This window comes from Haematobia irritans, chromosome 1 (genome assembly GCF_050003625.1).
Source record: "Haematobia irritans isolate KBUSLIRL chromosome 1, ASM5000362v1, whole genome shotgun sequence".
In the NCBI taxonomy this organism is placed as follows: domain Eukaryota; kingdom Metazoa; phylum Arthropoda; class Insecta; order Diptera; family Muscidae; genus Haematobia; species Haematobia irritans.
This window is the reverse complement of record NC_134397.1, coordinates 141,866,491-141,886,845: the sequence shown is the minus strand read 5'-3', so window position 1 is coordinate 141,886,845 and position 20,355 is coordinate 141,866,491. Positions and strand designations below refer to the sequence as shown.

The 20,355-nt window shown below is 34.4% G+C and overlaps 1 protein-coding gene across 1 annotated transcript; it reads left to right on the top strand.

Annotated features, from left to right (window-relative positions):
* The first annotated feature begins 17,222 nt into the window (after positions 1-17,222).
* LOC142242574 (uncharacterized) lies at positions 17,223-18,769 on the top strand. The gene is made up of 2 exons (XM_075314140.1): positions 17,223-17,296; positions 17,382-18,769. The coding sequence occupies exons 1-2, from the start codon at positions 17,273-17,275 to the stop codon at positions 18,570-18,572; spliced, it is 1,215 nt and encodes a 404-aa protein (XP_075170255.1). The 5' UTR covers positions 17,223-17,272; the 3' UTR covers positions 18,573-18,769.
* The last annotated feature ends 1,586 nt before the right edge of the window (positions 18,770-20,355 follow it).

The window sequence follows — 20,355 nt, the reverse complement described above, 5'->3', positions numbered from 1 at the left end:
CGGATGAAATATGCTTCTGTTAGAGGCTCCACAAGCCAAATCTGAGGGTCCCTTTATATGGGGGCTATACGTAAAAGTGGACCGATATGGCCTATTTTCCATACCATCCGACCTACATCGATAACAACTACTTGTGCCAAGTTTCAAGTCGATAGCTTGTTTCGTTCGGAAGTTAGCGTGATTTCAACATACGGACGTATATATATATATATATATATATATATATATATATATATATATATATATATATATATATATATATATATATATATATATATATATATATATATATATATATATATATATATATATATATATATATATATATATATATATATATATATATATATATATATATATATATATATATATATATAATTATAATCCATATAATTATATATAGCCCCCATATATACGACTTCCAAAATTTGACTTCTGGGACCTCATGGAAAAACAAATTTCGTTTGAGCCGGTTAAATTTCGCGCGAAACTTGGTTCTTATCGATACATAATTGTTATGGCTGCCCTATATAAACCGACCTATACCCTATATAAATGAATTGGCCTATATATCTGTCCTGTTTTTTTTCTAACGCAGACTCTTTATAGACTAACATACAATTTAAAAAACTATATAAGAAGCTTCATTAGCGTAGCTAGACAATTTTCCTAGGGGGGGCTATAGCCCCCCTACCTAAAAATTTATAGACTGAACTTATAGGTTACATTAATGTTTTATTTCATAAAATTGAATAAAAAATTAGACATCAAAATAACTCGACAATTAATTTATAATAAAGCAACTAAAAATAGTTCCACACTTTTCCCAGCAAAAAAATTGTGAGTTGTTCTAAAGGCACAACTTTAAAAGCACTTCCAAAAATGTCCCCAATATTTTAAGTACACAGGAAGTTGTTTTACTTCATTTTTTTTTTTTTCATATTTTAATGTGTAATTTTTTGTTTTCTTTTTTTTCAAATAGTTTAAAAAAAGAGTAAGAATAAATAAATTGGTACAAATTATTCAAATTTTGCCATAAAACTGCTAAATCCATTATAGAAAAATTGCTAATTTTGGAAATTATTCGAGGGAAAACGTTTCAAACAAGCGTCAGAATGCAATAAAAATCATAAAAACAATAAAAAACTATTTATTTGGGGAAAATATCACAAAAGTTTTTAATTCACATTCAAAACACTGAATTCTGATCTCACCTTAAGAAGTGATGCAAATTCATTGCAACGGCTGTTGAAACGGTGGACATTTGTCCTATGACAAGCTCATATTACATTCATTGCTTCTCCGCCAATTTTGCACCACTTCTAGACCAAAAAAAAAATATATTTTCACTATCTTTTTGGCGACGCTTTTTCGCAGCATTATTAACCCTTTCGACCCTAAAGTTGCCGTTGGGCAACTTTTTGTGTTTTGAGACTCACTGTCAGCGTTGTTTTTGTTTGTGTTCATAAAACTGTAATGGTAACGAAAGCGACAAGTGTTTTTTTCAAGTTGAATGAAAAATCAGCTAATTTGGCTAATTTGGCAATTAGCAAAAAAATTTTCATTAATACGCACGTACCTCAAGAAAAAAATATTTGCGAATTTAAAAAGAGGTGTTTATACATGTGACTTTTTTAAAAATTACAACTAAAATGTTGAAAGTTTTTATTAAATCTATTGTAGTACATGTCAAATAAAATATTTCTGGAAGTCAAATCTTAGAATTGCAAAAAAAAAAAAACAACAGATGAGAAATTTTTAAAATTGAAAAGTTGCCTGTGGGCAACTTTGGGCAATTGTGGTAGTAAAATTACATATTTTTGCACATAAGGCCTGGAGAAAAAAGGTTTGAAAAACAATGATTTTGAAAAAATTTTGAACTTCAATTGGGATGTACCAGTGACGAGAAATGCGGCGATGATGTGGAAAACATATCTGCAGTGCAGTGGGGAATTTGGAAGGAATCGTAAAAAGGGAGGAAGCCACTTCTTGGCAACATACTAGTGGATTAGCACGAATATTGACGCTTTATAATACTTTGGTTTTTTACACCGCCAGTTAAATTGACATGGGTTAAAAACAAAAAAAAAAACAAAACATTTTCGTGAGTCACGCGTGATTCACGCGAAGCCGTGAATGAAATTTAAACGAAATCTGGTGAATATGCGTGAACGGGATTAAAGAAAAATGTGTGGCGCGTGAGCGTGGGTAAAAATCAAATTGTGTTCGTGATTGTGGGTGAGTAAACTTTCTCCGAAATCACGCTCCTGATAAAAATGTACTTTCACGATCCAACCCACCCTCACGATCCAACTCACGCTCAAAATAAAATTCACGTTAACGATAAAATTCATGTTCACGATAAAATTCACACTCACGGTAAAACAGCACAAAAAGTCACAATCACGAACAAATTCACGCTCACGATTAAATTCAAGCTCACCGATTTTAATCACCCTTACTTATTTAATCATGCTTAAGATTTCAATAGCGTGAGTCACGAGAAATTTCGTTAATTACCAGCATTTTATTGAGCCACGAAAATTGTCGTGTTCCGAAAATATTCGTGACTCACGAGATTTGTCGTGAATTACGAAAATTGTCGTGAATCGTGCGTAAGCGTGAGACATAAACGTTGTTCATGTGTGATCGTGCGCGAGTATGACTTTTCATGTCGTGAATTCATTTCGTGACCGTGAATTCCTACCCACATGGCGTGCGTGAGTACAAATATGTTTGAGCGTGATTGAAATTCCACTCACGCGCGCATCTAAGTATATATTTACTGTAAAATACAGGCAACATTCTCTACCGCCTAAACGAATGGGCGTGGCGACCCGAAATTTTGGCTAGACGCTTCTTAAATGACTTCAACATGATTAAAACTAAAAAAAAAATTTTGCGATACCTATAAAAATTCGGGGTCGAAAGGGTTAAGATATTAATTTATGAAAGAATAGTTTTAATATCAATTACTATTTTTTTAATTAAATTGACTAAACTAAATCAATCAAAAGGTCAACCACAGCTTTATTTCATAAATATCTGACTTCAATTGTTCATGTTCATGTCGATTGTTCATGAAAGTCTTTAGCGGAACTTTGTGCGATTGTATATACTTGTTTAATTGTTATAAAAATTAAAAAAACTATTGACATTTATTGAAAAATGGAAAATCATAAACAGAGTTTCAAATTCTGGGGGGGCTAAAATTTTTCTGGGGGGGGTCTAAGCCCTCTCCCCAGAGGCCTTCCTACGCTTATGAGAAGCTTTAAGATACCTTGCCATCCGCAAGTTTTACCACAGTCGAAATAATTCGATCGTGTCGTTAGTAGAACTTTCTGTGAAACCAATAGTGAATGGTACATAGGTTAGGTTAGGTGGCAGCCCGATGTATCAGGCTCACTTAGACTATTCAGTCCATTGTGATACCACATTGGTGAACTTCTCTCTTATCAATGAGTGCTGCCCGATGCCATGTTAAGCTCAATGACAAGGGACCTCCTTTTTATAGCCGAGTCCGAACGGCGTTCCACATTGCAGTGAAAATACTTAGAGAAACTTTGAAACCCTCAGAAATGTCACCAGCATTACTGAGGTGGGATAATCCACCGCTGTTTTAGTGTAGTTTTTTATCCTGTTTCTTCTGAACTGAAGGTATGGCAGTGCGTTAACCCATGGTTTGGGTGGAATCATATAGGATGGCAAAACTAATATTTCAAAGTGTTGTCATAAATTTTGCTAAAAAATGTTGGTGATATACAAAAAACCTAACTCAAGATCATCTATCATTACCAATATGATTTTTATAACAAAAAAGAAAAAAAAAGAGTTAGTTGTTGAGACATTTAATCATTGCCCAATCGAATTATCTTGTCTATATAATAATTTATAAGCCTAATGATTTATGAAGCAAATTGCGATGTGAAGGCTATTCCTAAACGAGCTCCTCAATTGCATAACCTATAACGTTTATCTAAAAATTTCAATAACAATGCTTAGGGATGAAAACAATAACAAAATTATATAGCCTGATCGTTTAATTTCTTTAAATATTTGTGATTTTATGTATCCAGTTTTGCGATTATAACGAAGTTCATCTATAAAAATGATCAATCATTTGCTCATAAAATTATCAGTATATAAAACGGAAACCAGTAATGCTATTTGTAAATTGAAATGTCATAAAAATCGCATTACTATGATCTTTACTATCAGAAATTCCCCAGAGTTTCATCAAAGTCAGTACCTGTTATACCCTTAAGTTAATTAAATATTCACAAAATAACGACAAAATAAAATATTAAATCCTACATGAACTTATAAAATCAGATTAACTTAGGATTATAGTTTTTATGGCCTGGTCCATAAGCGTCCAATAAACAATCACATCATTCCACCCCATGGCTACATGTAGTTTTCCCTAGTCATGCAATATATATTTTTATTTCTATATCGTTTCTCATATAATTATTTTATGCTGTTTATGTTTTAATATTTATTTTTTTCGCATGATCGTATTGTTGTATATTTTTGGCTGTTACAAATGCGTCATATTAGCATTTAAATTATTTGATATTATTTAAGTTTTCATTCGATTAGCTCGTGTCTTTTGCCTTCTCATCTTGTGAATCATAAATATTTTGGCATATAATCACTTCATCGCATAAATTTGCAGTAAAATCAATAAAAAACACACACACACACAGAAAGAAGACGACGAAACAAAAAACTTGCTACACACAGAAGATGTTGTGGGGTGGTGTCCGCCCAACGACGATCACACTTCTATGGTGACTCTATTGTTGCTACAACCATTATTTTATCAATGGGATCTATTGTTGTATAATTGGCGCCAAGCTGTTGGAATATTACATTTAATAAAACCGCCTAACTTGCACAGTGGGGGAATTTTCTCAATCAGGTTATTCAATTTTCTCCATGCCAAATATTTTTCAAATTTTGATCTAAAGGTTTTGTTGCTGGAAATGTTCGGCCAGGCCGAGCTACCATAGATTGCGTAGAATCTTATACTAAAGACTGTCATTCGCAATCGTATCACGTGGGTTGTGGTAACAGTTCCAAATGGAAAGGTATCTTAAAACTTCTTTAACCCTTTCACTACCGATGTCCACTTAGAAGGACATTCGAAAAATACACCAAATTCTATTTTCCCACTTAGTTTCGATTTATTTATCGATGTTATTTTAAAGTAGAGGCTTTAATATAAATAAGCTATAAATATTTCCCATATTGGTGAGCACTAAAATATATTTTTATAAACTTTTTTAACAATAAACGAAAAATACGAAAATTTTACACAATTTTTCTTTTGTATGTTTCTAGTAAATGGACCTTCATACAAAAACTATTGCTGATACTTGTACGGTTTCTTTTTTGTATTTTTTCTTACATTGTAAAAGATATTATAGGCCAAATAGGGCTTATTTTCGTAAAGCCATTTGGTCACAATTCAAGAATCAAGTTTTCAGAAAAAGCTCATATAGCTCTTGAAGTAATTGAGGTAGGTTCTCAAAATGACAATTTTTGTTCTACATGCTGTACAAGTAAAAACAGAAGAAAAAGTAAAGTTTTTAATATTAGGTTTATTTTGGTAGTGAAAGGGTTAATTGTAAATTAGTCTATATGGAGTCTATGTTAAAAAAAAAATTCGGCCGGTCCGAATGTTAAGTATGTGTGAAGAAATTTCAATTCTCAGGAATGTTCATATAATTATTAACGAGTCAAAACAAAAACTTTAGAAATTACTATGAACTTCTCGATGGTGCAGTAAACGGGACGGTCGCTACTCGCTCATAATTAAACTTTCACAAATTTCTGCAGAAACTGCAATGAAGGAAAACTACTTTAATCTTGCATAAGTGAATTGCTTTTTAAAGAGAATTGCATAAAACTACTTTTAGCTTATTAGAGAGAATTTCCATACTAATTAAAAATTTTCAAAATTGTGCTAGTCATTCGCAGCCGAAACTAAAGCGTGAACGGATATTATGGATCACGCAAACCAAGAATAGTTTCAAGTTGTGAATGAGAATGTAAAACTCGTAAAGTTTTGTATAAAAACAATATATTTATACACTAAACCACATAGTGGTCAGGGTATAATAGCTTTGATCTGCCAAAAAAAAAAAGTGCCTACCAGAAATATTGATTTGAGACCCCATAAAATATATACCGATCGACTCAGAATCACCTCCTGAGTCGATCTAGCCCTTGGTGTCCGTACGTCCGTCCGTCCATGTATTTGTTGTTCGCAGGATTCCGGTTGCAATTATTAACCGATTTTGATGAAATTTGGTAAGTGTCGCTTTTTTGGCACAAGGAGTAACGCTATTGAATTCGGATCGAATTTAGATATAGCTTCCATATATACGTATCGTCCGATTTCGATAAATGGGGTCAGATTGCACTCATTTACTAACCGAACGGCGTTCAATTTGTCACTCAGTAATCCAATTGACTACCCTTTAAATGTGCCAAATTTCATCGAAATCGGTTCAGATTTTGATATAGCTCCCATATATATGTATCGCCCGATTTTTCCAAATTTGGCCACAAGTCTCTTATTTATCAACCGATCTGACTCAAAGTTGGCCAAATTAAATTTTTTATACCACATACTATATGTGAAAAAAAATCATTGACATCGGTTCAGATTTAGATATAGCTCTCATATATATGTATTAACCGATTTTGCCAATTTCGCCATAAATCCCTTATTTATAAATCTTACTCAAAGTAGGCCAAACCTAGTCTTCTATAGTACTTACAGTATATTCTAAAAATCATCGAAATCGGTTCAGATTTAGCTATAGCTCCCATATATATGTATCGCCCGATTTTCCCAAATATAGCCACAAAACCCTTATTTACAAACGGATCTTACTCAAAGTTGGCCTACTCTGTAGTACTAATTACATGTGCCAAAAATCATTGAAATCTGTTCAGATTTAGATGTAGCTCCCATATATATGCATCGCCCGATTTTCCAAAATATGGTCATAATAGCTTTATTTATTAAACGATCTTACTGAAATTTAGCACACAGTAAATTTCTGTGGTACCAACCAATCATCCGAATCGGTTCAGATTTAGATGTACCTCCCGATTTTGAAAAATGTCCCCTAATAACCTTATTTTGACCATCATATATTAAATTAACCGATCAAATTTAGCACAAGGTAACTTTCTGTGGTATCAAGCAAACCTGGAAAATTTTATTCAAATCAGTTGAGATGAAGATATAGCTCCCATATATGTGCATCGCTCGATTTTCCCAAATATTGGCCATAAGACACTTACTCATTAACTAATGTTACTCAAATTTCTAATATTGAAGTATTAGCCGATCATAGTTAGACTTACATGTAGCTTTTACATAAATATATTTCCCAAGTTGCACAAATTTTGATTTATTAACCACACGAATTTAGCAATTTCCTGTTTTTTTAATAATGGACTCAATCCCATGAACATGTACCCCTTAATGGTCTTAAATATGGAAATGCGGCTTATATTCCAAACCTATACCAATAATACCCCACAAATGGTTATGTTTACTAATACAGTAGAGGTGGTTTAGGGTATGATATAGTCGGCCCCGCCCACTTTCTACTTTACTCACTGGTTTAATAATGGACTCAATATTAGTGGCATACCGTAGGTGCAATATCAACTACAGCCAGTATTGCTAGAAGTAGGGGAAATTCCCTATATGTACACCCTCACAAAAAATCGCTTCTGTAACATATACTCCCAAACATATTTTGCTTCAAGCATATACATTTTTGGGTATTGCCCAAACATTTATATGTTTGATCTCTACCAATATATAATATGTTTGAAAGCATATTGGTCTAAACAATACATGTTTGGGTAGTCTAATGCAATATGCAACGTATATAACCTAGAAAATAAATTTGTATTACCACCACGGTTGCCACAGTTGGTAGAATTCTACCAAAAATAGTAATTTGTTTTTGTTAAATATCTATAGAAATAAAATGTTGGAAAAAGTTTCTATAAAAAAAATTTTTGTGAGAAATTTTTCTATAGAAATAACATTTTGACAATAAATTCTATAGAAATAAAATTTTGAGAAAAAATTCCACAGAAATAAAATTTTGAGAAAATTTTTTGTAGAAATAATATTTTGAAAAAAATTTCTATAGAAATACAATTTTGACAAAATGTTCTATAGAAATAAAATATTGACAAAATTTTCTACAGGAATAAAGTTTACCACACATTGTTAAAGATCAAGCCTTGTCGGCTTTTAATTTCCTCCTCTAGAACCACCAAAATGCAAAAATTTTTACAAATTGTGTTGAGTGAAAATGTTCTACATTGTGTCCCTACGTCCCTACAAGACGCTAAATATTAGAAAAAGACTACATAGGGAATTTCCCCTACTTCTAGCAACACTGGCTGTGTAGATATTGCACCTACGGAGTTAGTATGCCATTAATATTGAGCCCATTATTAAAAAAGAGAAAATCGTTAAATTAGTGTGGGTAATAAATACAAATTTGTAAAAATCGAGCAATATTCGTATGTCGGAGCTACAAGTACGTATAAATACGATCGGCTAGTACATCAAAATTTGAAATTTGAGTAACATTGGTTAATAAATAAAGGTATTATGGCCAAATTAGGGAAAATCGAGCGATGCATGTATATGGAAGCTATATGTAAATATGAACCAATTTGCATAATATTTTGCGGGTTTGATTAATACCACAAAAGGTTACCTTGTGCAAAATTTGAGTAAGATTAGTTAAGAACTGAGGTCTATATGTTCAAACATAAGGTTATTAGGGGAAAAATTTTCAAAATCGGGCGATACATATATGGGAGCTATATCTACATCTGAACCGATTTCGATGAAATTTTGCACATACCGTTAGTACTATAGAGGACTGGCTCTAGCCAACTTTGAGTAAGATCGGTTAATAAATAAGGGTTCTATGGCCAATTTTGGGAAAATCGGGCTATACATATATATGGGAGCTATATCTAAATCTGAACCGATTTCGATGATTTTTTGCACATATAGTTAGTGCTATAGAAGACTACATTTAGCCAAAATTGAGTAAGATCGGTTGATAAATAAGGGTTTTATGGCCAAATTTAGAAAAATCGGGCGGTACATATATATGGGAGCTATAGCTAAATCTGAACCGATTTCGATGATTTTTTGCACATATAGTTAGTGCTATAGAAGACTACATTTAGTCAAATTTGAGTAAGATTGGTTGATAAATAAGGGTTTTATGGCCAAATTTAGAAAAATCGAGCGATACATATATATGAGAGCTATATCTAAATCTGAACCGATTTGGATGAAATTTTGCAAACTTGAAGTGCGATGGAAAAGATTACCTCTTGCCAAATTTGGTGACGATCCGTTTCAAAATAAGCGCAACGTGACCCCATTTGTCGAAATCGGGGATACATATATATGGGAGATATATCTAAATTTGATCCAAATTCAATAGCGTTCGTCCTTGTGCCCAAAAAACTCCCTGTACCAAATTTCATCAAAATCGGTTAATAATTGCGACCGGAATCCTGTGAACAACAAATACATGGACAGACGAACGGACGGACGGACAGACGGACGGACACCAAGCGCTAGATCGACTCAGGAGGTGATTCTGAGTCTATCGGTATATATTTTATGGGGTCTAAAATCAACATTTCTAGTAGGCACATATTTTGGCCGATCAAACTTATTATACCCTGACCACTATGTGGTTTAGGGTATAAAAATTTAATCAAAACTTTTCAAACAACCTTGTTTGTGAGGGCCAAACTCAAGCAGATTGGATGAAATTGCTTCTCCAAGAGGCTTCGGAATGTGCGGATAGGTTTATATGGGGTCAAATATATTATACCCTTCACCACTATATAGACCATTTTTGGTACCTCAAATCCATAACATTTTTGGAGCTGCATAAAGGTTTATATTATCATATACATGTATTTAAATCTGAACCAATTTGGACAAGATATTTACAATTCTACAAATTCTCCACAATTAACATTGGCGGGTAATTAAAGCTAAAGTGATTTTCAAGCAACTGCGCAAAGTGTAATTTTGATTTAAAAGACGAATAAATATGTATCAGAGGCATAGATAATTTTAAGATATTTTTAAAATTTTATGTACTTGAAAAAAATACAGATTTTTGTGGAACGAAGTTCAACATTTCACCCTCTTTGCAGCGTTGCAACGCATTAACTACGAACACCAGATTAAACCCATCCAAAAACTGAACTTTGAGCTATTGGCATAGAGGTGGGTGTTTGTATAAGATCCGCCAGTAAGATCTTAGAAAGCTGATCGTTTCCAATAATAACTTCAATATTAATCGTGTTGAGGGTCTGCTAAGTCCACTATATAATTGTAATTTGATTGAGTGTTTCTGGATCTTTACTGCTGAGTCGTAGAACGACGATGATAATGTTGTACCATAGACCTGAGGATGTTCGTTTCCAATAACCACTTCAATATTAACCGTGTTGTAGAAATGAGGGTCTGCTAAGTCCACTATATGATTGATTGAGTGTTTCTGGATCTTTACTGCTGAGTCGTAGAACGGCGACGATAATGTTGTACCATAGACTTGAGGACGTTAGTTCGTAGACCAACAGAATTCATCATTAATCTCACTTTTACAGGACAATTAGGTGTGAGAAGCCATGCTAAAGCAGTCGGGAGAAAAACGTGGTTTTTTCCTTTCCGACTCAGTCGTTCCTGTACCAGTGGTGGGGCGTGCAGTGAATGGTTTTCGCCAGTGGCATGATGACTTGATTGGTTAGCACCAAGCGATGACGGTGTTGAATTATATCGATAGCAATTTTGACGGTGACAGATTTGTGCCGAGCTAGGTTAGGTTAGATGCCAGCCCGATGTATCAGGCTCACTTAGACTATTCAGTCCATTGTGATACCAAAGTGGTGAACTACTCTCTTGTCATTGAGTGCTGCCATATTACATGTTAAAACATTGCAGTGAAACCAATTAGAGAAGCTTTGAAATACTCAGAAATGTCACCAGCATTTTGAGCTAGAAACATGTTTTTGATGAGGATTGCAAGGCTTCATGTGGACGTCGACATGCAACAGTGTGTGGTGATTATTGTTAAAACACCATTCAAGTTTTGAGGGATCTGCAACACTCACGAACACATGCATTTAAAACGAACACATGCATTTAAAACAAAACCGCTTCTCCTTATTTTGTTGTTTACGCAGATTTTCATTTTTCTCGTTTCTATAATTCACTAATGTACTCTGTCTTCCAATTTTCGCAATTGTATTTGCAGTGCCTTTATCGTTCCCAGAGATTTATAAGTGCTAAATTATCAGGAATTGCAATAAAAGCAGCTACCCTCAATATGTGGCCAGGAATGGAATCAATTCTCGCTAATGGGTGAAAGGGTTCGTGAGTTTAAAATACTTTCTATCCGCATCAGTAACGTGGAAAATTCCTTAAAAAGTGAATTCAATTTTGGAAGCTTCTTTTCGTAAGTGAGTTTTCATGCTCTTCGCAGCCGCCGGAATAAAATGCCATGAAACCCCTATACTCTGTACTATATTTTTCAGAAATTCAAAATCCATTCAAGAAATATTGCGAATTTTTCCAAATATTTTAATTCAAACGTTTCGGACAAGCGTTTAAATGCATTAAAAATTATAAAAATATATTTGTTTTTTTTTTTCAAAATATAACAACATTTTTAATTCACATCCAAAACACTGAATTTGAATCACAGAGTAAGAAGTTATGCAAACTTAGTGCAACGGCTGTTGAAATGGTGGACATCCGTCCTATGACAAGCCCGTGTTAAATTCATCGCTTCTGGGCCAATTTTGCACTACTTCCGAATCCAAAAAGAACATTTTCACTACTTTTTTGGCGACGCTTTTTTTACTGGGTACCTCTACTTCGCTACATTTACACAATTATTTTCTTTGGTCGTAATTATTTTTCCTAAAAACATTGTCGTCTGCAATATGTGAAAAATCAAACTACCAAGCCGACCAACTAGTTTTCAGCAACGGCTATATATCGTTATCGTTTGATAGTTAATACCATAATAATACCGGATGGTAATGATTTGATATAAAGCGGTATCGAAATTAAATGGTAACGTAAGTCAACCTATTAATACCAAACTGTAATGGCCACGTACCGCATTTTTTCTACCAGTGTACGATAAAATTAAATATCTACGAGTCTAGGTCACTTTTATTGCAAATCCATAGAGACATTTGGGGACAACTGGTGTATATTCTTTGTCCACTGCACACAAAAAAAATTTTCTGATTCAATCACGAAATTAATTGATCCAATTAATTTTTAATTGAAATGTCTTCAATCACAGAAATGATAGTATCAATTAAATAATTAATTGAAGGTCAATTAAAAATTAATTGATCCAATTAAAAAATTAACTGATACTATTAATTTTCGTGATTGATTTGTGTTTCAATTATAAAATTTGTTGATTCAATTAAATTTTTAATTGAATATATGACATCTTTATGTGAACTTATGAGCTTAGATGAGCTGTAACTTCTTCTCCAGAGTATTGTATGAAATGACTGAGGCTTCGGACATGAATTTGTAAATAGGATGTAGATATTCACCTAATATCTGGCTAGAGTCAATGGTGGTATATTATTGATAAATCATTTCAGTATTTATTAAGGGCTAATACTGAGGAGAATTGATATATCTGAATCATATAAATCTGAATGATATTTGATACATCTTTTCGAAACCGCCGGGTACTGGTGCAAGGCTGCAGACTTAGGAGACCTCCCTAAGGAGAACCATTGTTGTTGTGATGCTGGTGCACTGATGGATGTTGTCGATGATTGATGACTTCATTTTGAAAGACAGGGTATTAATGTTGATGATGGATGACTCATAGGAGATAACATACATAAGGATGATGGCGTATAGGAGTAGATGTGTGTGGAATTGGCTGAGTTGACACTTGGTAGAGATATATTACCAATTGACTGGTGAAATGTTTGGTTTCGGATCCCTTGGGTTTTATGTAGTTGATCATTAGATTTTGACACTAAGATAGAGGCGCCATTAATGAGATGAGATAAATTGCACGAGAGACAGATCTTATTCCCATGTGATTGCTCACTTTCTTGGTGATTTCAAGGTGAGACAAGTTATTTGTAAACATGATTGGCCGTAATATATGGTCAATTCATGCAGGGTATCATGTAGTGTTACATGTGTGGACATATTTCGCAGATTAGTGACACGAAAACGGATTCATCGTGATGTGGGTATATGAATGGACAATATCGATTTCTGACTTTTGATACTATGTCCATGTAACTGTAGATTAGATGATAAAGTTACTGAATTTTGAATTTTTTACATATTACTAGTACTAGTATATACCCAGTACACATAACACTGTGTAAGCGCATTAAGTCTATATAGCTACGAATCGATGAGGCATGGTACTTATGATTACACCGTAGTAGGTGGGTTTTATATGCTGGGTATGATCTAAGACCTCAGTTGTTGTGAAGTGTATGTCATAACTAAGTACAGATGATACGTAGTGGGTTGGCAGACCACTTTTATTGACTGGACAATCACGGTTATATTGTAACAGATATACGCTACTTATGGCCTGATATGGTGCTGGTATATTCAAGAGTTGACGTAAAAACGGATGTCTAGATATGAAGATGACAATTTTTGAATTAGTCAGCTGAAGGCGTTTGTCCTAACTATATACCCAACATTTGCAAGTTCTTCCACAGGCACAACTTTAAAAGCACTTCCAGAAGATGCACTCCCAATGATGTTCTTTATTTTAACTACCCAGCAAGTTATTTTAATTCAATTTTTTAACTTGGTTTTTTTCATACTTTTAATGGGTAATTTTAACTTTTTTTGTTTCAAATAGGTTAAAAACAGAGTAAGAATTAATAAAATGGTAAAAATGATTTAAATTTTGTAGAAAAAAATGCTAAATCCAATCTGAAAAAATTTTGCATTTTTTAAAATATTTGAAGTCAAACGTTAGAATCCATTAAAAATTATAAAAAATTATAAAAATTATTTATTTGACAAAATATCACAGAATTTTTTAATTTACATCCAAAACATTGAATTCGAATCACACCTAAAGAATTGATGCAAATTCAGTGCAACGGCTGTTGAAATGGAGGACTTCCGTCCTATGACAAGCCCATGTTAAATTCATCGCTTCTGCGTCAATTTTGCACCACTTCCGGATCCAAAAAGAACATTTTCATTACTTTTTTGGCGACGCTTTTTTTTCTGGGTAGTTAAGTAGTTATACAGTGATATGCGATTATTGATGATAGTTAAACACATCGGTTAGTATGACAAGCATGTCCCAGATATGAACTGATTAGAGGTGTGCACGTGACACGAAGTTGTCGTGACTCACGAAAATGTTCGTGACTCACGCGTGAATCGTGTTACATGGTCACCACCCAAAAATAACATTTTGCTCTTAAAACATGTTTGAGGTGATCATATTCCTTCTCTGGGTGTAACTTAGCCGAAAAAGAAACTATATACCATTTTGTGGCAGTATGCCCAGTTGTAAGAGGTTATCGACTGCAATACTTTGGTAAAGCAGTTTTAACCGAGATTGAGCCAATAAGAATACTAAATGGAACAGAAGTCGATGATTGGAGAAATCTTGTTAGATATATCACAATTTCTTTACGATATCGCAAACTGATTATAAGCGAATATGCTTAATTCACTTTTATTTCAATCTAATTTATAATATTACCCTTAACTAAAATTAATATTAATTAGATACTACAAATACCGGCTGACGACAAAATGTCATAGCTGTAATCTTTAATTTAACGAATTTATATAAGAACATTACCAATTAATGTAATTTTGTTTCCGTAACATGTAATAATGAACAAAAACAAATGAATTAAATAAAAGATACAACTACTAAAGGGTGATACGGTCAAAATGTTGAAGGTGTGTGTGTGTAGAATGTTGCTCCTATTTTGATTTTGGAATTCAATCTTCAGTTGTCAAAATGCCGTCCAAGCAAGAAGAGCAGCGTATCAAAATTTTGATCGCGCATCGCGAAAATCCGAGCTACTCGCACGCAAAGCTGGCAAAATCGCTAAAAGTTGCCAAATCAACCGTTACAAATGTAATTAAAGTGTTTGGGGGAACGTTTGTCGACAGCCAGGAAGTCTGGATCGGGGGGAAATCGAGAACCGGAAGCCGCTGAGACGACAAAGAGAGTTGCCGGTTGTTTCAAGCGAAACCCTAACCTCTCTGTCCGAGATGCCGCAAATAAGCTGGGTGTATCGTCTACAACCGTGCATCGAGCCAAAAAGCGAGCCGGACTATCGACTTAAATACTAATCATTATCATTTCAATGAAATTCGATTACGAAAAATCGAATATTCGAATTTTGATTGGTAACAGTCGAAAATCGATTTTTGACTAAAAGTCAATAATCGAAAAGTCGAAAAATCGATTATTGGTTTGCACTATAGTTACCTATATTTTCCCTTTATAAAAAGAATTGGTAGATGGAAACTAATGCTACGAAATTAATACCACACTACATTCCCCTTTTGGAAGCGTTTTTGTCGGGCAATTATTATTCAAGATCAATGAACCGATTCACATAACTTTTTTGTCAGCCTTGTTTTATTCCATTTTATGATATATGTAAATCAATAGGGTGTGGAAGGAACCAGGTAGAGACCTTTCTGTAATTATTTACACATATACCCATTAAAATGCATTTCACCTTTATAGAAATTTTAGAGCTTTTATTGCAAATCAAACAACTATGTTAATTAGCTACAGTTACATAGAGGTATGGTAACGTGTTAATGTGCTAAATAGTTAGTTAGCAAAAATATTATTAATAATAGTGCGAAATTGTATGATAACACCTAATGGAGTTAATTGGAAAATATGTTTAAAAATATTATCTAGAAATCCAGTTTCTTAGCAGGGTGTAACCTCAGTTAGCTGCCAAATGACTAACGACATATATTGACACATATTTTTAGATTTTTTTTGAGACAAAGTTAAACCATAAATGTTGCTATTTAACATAATGAGGTAATATTCAGAGGCATTGAATTTGATACGGAATTTAGCGAATTATTAAATGCATCTATTTATTTTTTTATAGCTAATACTTCCATCAACTCAATAACTCCCCCAAAATGTTAAAAGAAAACAGTAGCTTCACGAGAAAAATGTAAACATAGTTAATTTAAATATAGCCCCCCAACAATAACAACAAACAAACTAACTTCTTTGGGTTTAAGATAATGCCTTCGAGAAATTATATCTTGGCTATGTGTTTTTGTTTTTTTCTTTTCTTCAATATGGAATTTGTGGTGTCCCCCCACGACAGATCTGCATGTTAATGACCAGATATCTTTCTTTTCATTGATCATTTCTATAGATCTATCGTTGGCGGACAACCGTCTGTCCATATATTTGATACGACCTTCTCGTAGTCTGGGAATAAAATGGGGGTTTGTTATGATTTTGTTTTTTTTTATTTATTTTTTGTGCATAAAATTATTTCAAGGTGACAAAATGTATTTGTTAGTAGAGGAAACAATGCGGATCAATGTTGACGATTTTTTGTATTGGATGTGAACGAAACAATGGGAAAAGGTCATCTTAGGTATTTTTATGCGAGTTTAAGGGATTATTAGGTAATTTCAACTTGTTTTTTTTTAATTTCATTATGTTTTTGTTTATCAAGAAAAGCAATAACACCAAAATAATATGCAGTATTTTAAAAGATGGTTTTGTATGGTATTTTTCCTTCTTGGAAATTCAAACTAATATTATGAATTTATTAAAAAAACAAAACTCGTGAAGACTTGTTTTGCCCACGATATCATCACCATCAACCACATATATGTGGTCATTGAGATGAAAAAGTTTGGCAATAAACCTGGATGGTTACATCAACGAAATTTTGTGATGTTGAGTCAATTTGCCTAGGTTATGCACGTTCGGATTGCTGGATGCCCGTTTTGAGGCAGATCAGTTACAAAAATGCGGTTAGGAAAATGCAAATATCCCATGTGAGGCATCCCGTTTATGGGTATCGTATAAAAGTCATGGCCTAATCTGGAGATGGTATCAGTTCAATCATTCATTCATACGAAACAACATCTTTTGGGAGCATAAACTAGGAAATCATAATCATGAAAACATTCTTGGCAATTGTGGTAAGCATTTTCCCCACTCACATCCCAAGGGAGTAACTTCGTTTCATATTTTCCCTATTAACAATTTAATTATTTTGTTTTTCAGTGCATGGCTTTGGTAGCCTCAGCTTTGGGTAAACCTGCCTATAACTATCAACAACCTCCCAGGCAACAACCAAGTGGTGGTAGTGGTGGTGGTGGTTCTGCTGCTCCAGGTAATTTCAAGCAACAAAACTTCCGTCCCTCTCAACCTGTTAGTAATAGCGGAGTCTTCTCAGTTGTCCAATCTCCTCCATTGACATCGTTCAGTCAAGGACCTGTTGCTGCTCCAGCAGCCGTTTCGGCTCCAGCCCCTATTTCCGTTAGCCAACCTGCTCCTGCTCCAGTAAATCTACCCGGACCAGCTCCCCAGGCCTTAGCTCCTGCTCAAGCCCCACCTAGCGTGGCTGCCCCTGCCCAGTTTGCTCAACAATTTTCAGCTCCCTCTAACCAATACATTCCGCCAGCTCCTCAACAACAGCATTTTGCTGCTCCCAGCCAACAACAGCAACAATTTGCTGCACCCATTCAACAGCAGCAACAATTTGCTGCACCCATTCCACAACAACAACAATATGCTGCACCTCAACAACAATATGCTGCTGCTCCACAACAACAGCAACAATATGCTGCTCCCCAACAACAATATCAACCCATTAACTATCAACCTCAACAACCCCAACAACAAACCATCATCTCAAAGGATATCTACATTCACTCGGCTCCCGAAGAAGTTGAAGAAATTGGCAATGAAGCCGGTGCCGGTCAAGCTGCTGGTCCCATTCGTAAAAACTATCGCATTGTCTTCATCAAGGCCCCAAGCCAAAATGTCAAATTGAACTTGGATGCTCTTAAACGTGCTCAAGCTTCCAATGAAGAGAAGACTGTCATCTATGTTTTGTCCAAGAAACCCGATTTTGGTGATATCCAAAGCCAATTGGCCGCTGTTCAAAATGAACAGAAATCCCACAAACCCGAAGTGTTCTTCATTAAATACAAGACCCAGGAAGAGGCTAATCGTGCCCAACAAGAAATCCAAGCCCAATACGATTCTTTGGGTGGATCTACCCATATTTCTGATGAAGGTATTGCTCCCGTTACCTCGGTCATTGGTGGTAATGCAGTCAATGTTGGTGGTACTGCTGGCTTTGCTCAACAACAACAGTTTGTTCAACAATCCTTCCAATCATCTGGCGGCGTACCCGCTGCTACCTATGGTGCTCCTCCTCAAAAATATTTCACAGCTAAGAAAAAGTAAAAGAAACCCGAAAAATGGCCTTTAATTTTCTGTGAAAAAACTGAATGTGCCATTTGTAGTAGCTGCTCCCAAGTCATAATAGTCGATAAGTTTCCCCTTCATCACCTTCACTGAATTCTATCACTAATGACTTTACGCTTTACATTTTCAAATTTTCAAAACACATCAATCTTTTTTTAGATATTTATGAAATTAATTTATTGTTAAACAAAAATATAAGCAAAATATTATGCAAAAATTTATAAAGAAAAATATTTTTTGTTTATCTCTTGATAAAATGGTCATTGTGGCAAGCCTTGATGACACTTCGGGCTTAATATTGCAACATTTATTTCGTTTTGTTGTTTGAAAATGAATAACCCTAACTATTGGCTATTATTTTAAATGGCAGTCTAGTTATGCTAATTTCATTGTGGCATACATTTTCGTTATAAGCTGGAATGAACGACTTTTCAAAATTATCTGATTTATGGTATTTACCGAAAAATGTTGTTGATCAACGAATATTCATTTTTTAATATATTGCAATATTTACTACACATTCAATAATAAATTTATAAAAATATATTTATGGACGTTTGTCATAGGTAACATAGGTAATCGTGAGTTTTGAAATAATATCAAATAAAAATAAAATTGTATATACGGACCGACTCTTAAATACCCACAACTGGAATCAAAGGTAATGGATTTCTTTCAAAACTTGTGAATACAAAGAAAAAAATATTTTTTGTCTTTAATCCTTTTAACTATGCCCTCCACCATAGGATGGGGGGTATATTAAATTTGTCATTCCATTTGTAACACATTGAAATATTGATCTAAGACCCCATAAAGTATATATATATTCTGGGTCGTGGTGAAATTCTGAGTCGATCTGAGCATGTCCGTCCGTCCGTCCGTCTGTTGAAATCACGCTAACTTCCGAACGAAACAAGCTATCGACCTGAAACTTGGCACAAGTAGTTGTTATTGATGTAGGTCAGATGGTATTGCAAATGGGCCATATCGGACGACTTTTACGTATAGCCCCCATATAAACGGACCCTCAGATTTGGCTTGCGGAGCCTCTAACAGAAGCATATTTCATCCGATCTGTCTGAAATTTGGTACATGGTCTTGGTATATGGTCTCCAAAAACCATGCTAAAATTGGTCCACATCGGTCCATAATTATATATAGTCCCCATATAAACCGATCCCCAGATTTGGCTTGCGGAGCCTCAAAGATAAACAAATTTCATCCGATCCGCTTGAAATTTGCTATATGATGTTGGTATATGGTCTCTAACAACCATGCAAAAAGTGGTCAACATCGGTTCATAATTATATATAGCTCCCATATAAACCGATTTCCAGATATGGAAATATCCGGTTGAAATTTGGAACAGGGTGTTAGTATATGATCTCTAACAACCGTGCCAGAATTGGTCCATATCGGTCCATAATTATATATAGCCCCATATAAACCGTTCTCCAGATTTGACCTCCGGAGCCTCTTGGAGGAGCAAAATTCATCCGATCCGGTTGAAATGTAGAACGTGGTGTTAACATAGTATAGGGTCTCTAATATCCATGCAAAAATTGGTCCACATCGGTTCACAATTATATATAGCCCCCATATAAATCGATCACCAGATTTGTCCTCCGGAGCCTCTTGTAGAATTAAAATTCATCCGATCCGGTTGAAATTTGGAACGTGGTGTTAGAATGTGGTCTCTAACACGCAAGAATTGGTCCATATCGGTCCATAATTATATAGCCCCCATATAAACCGTTCCCCA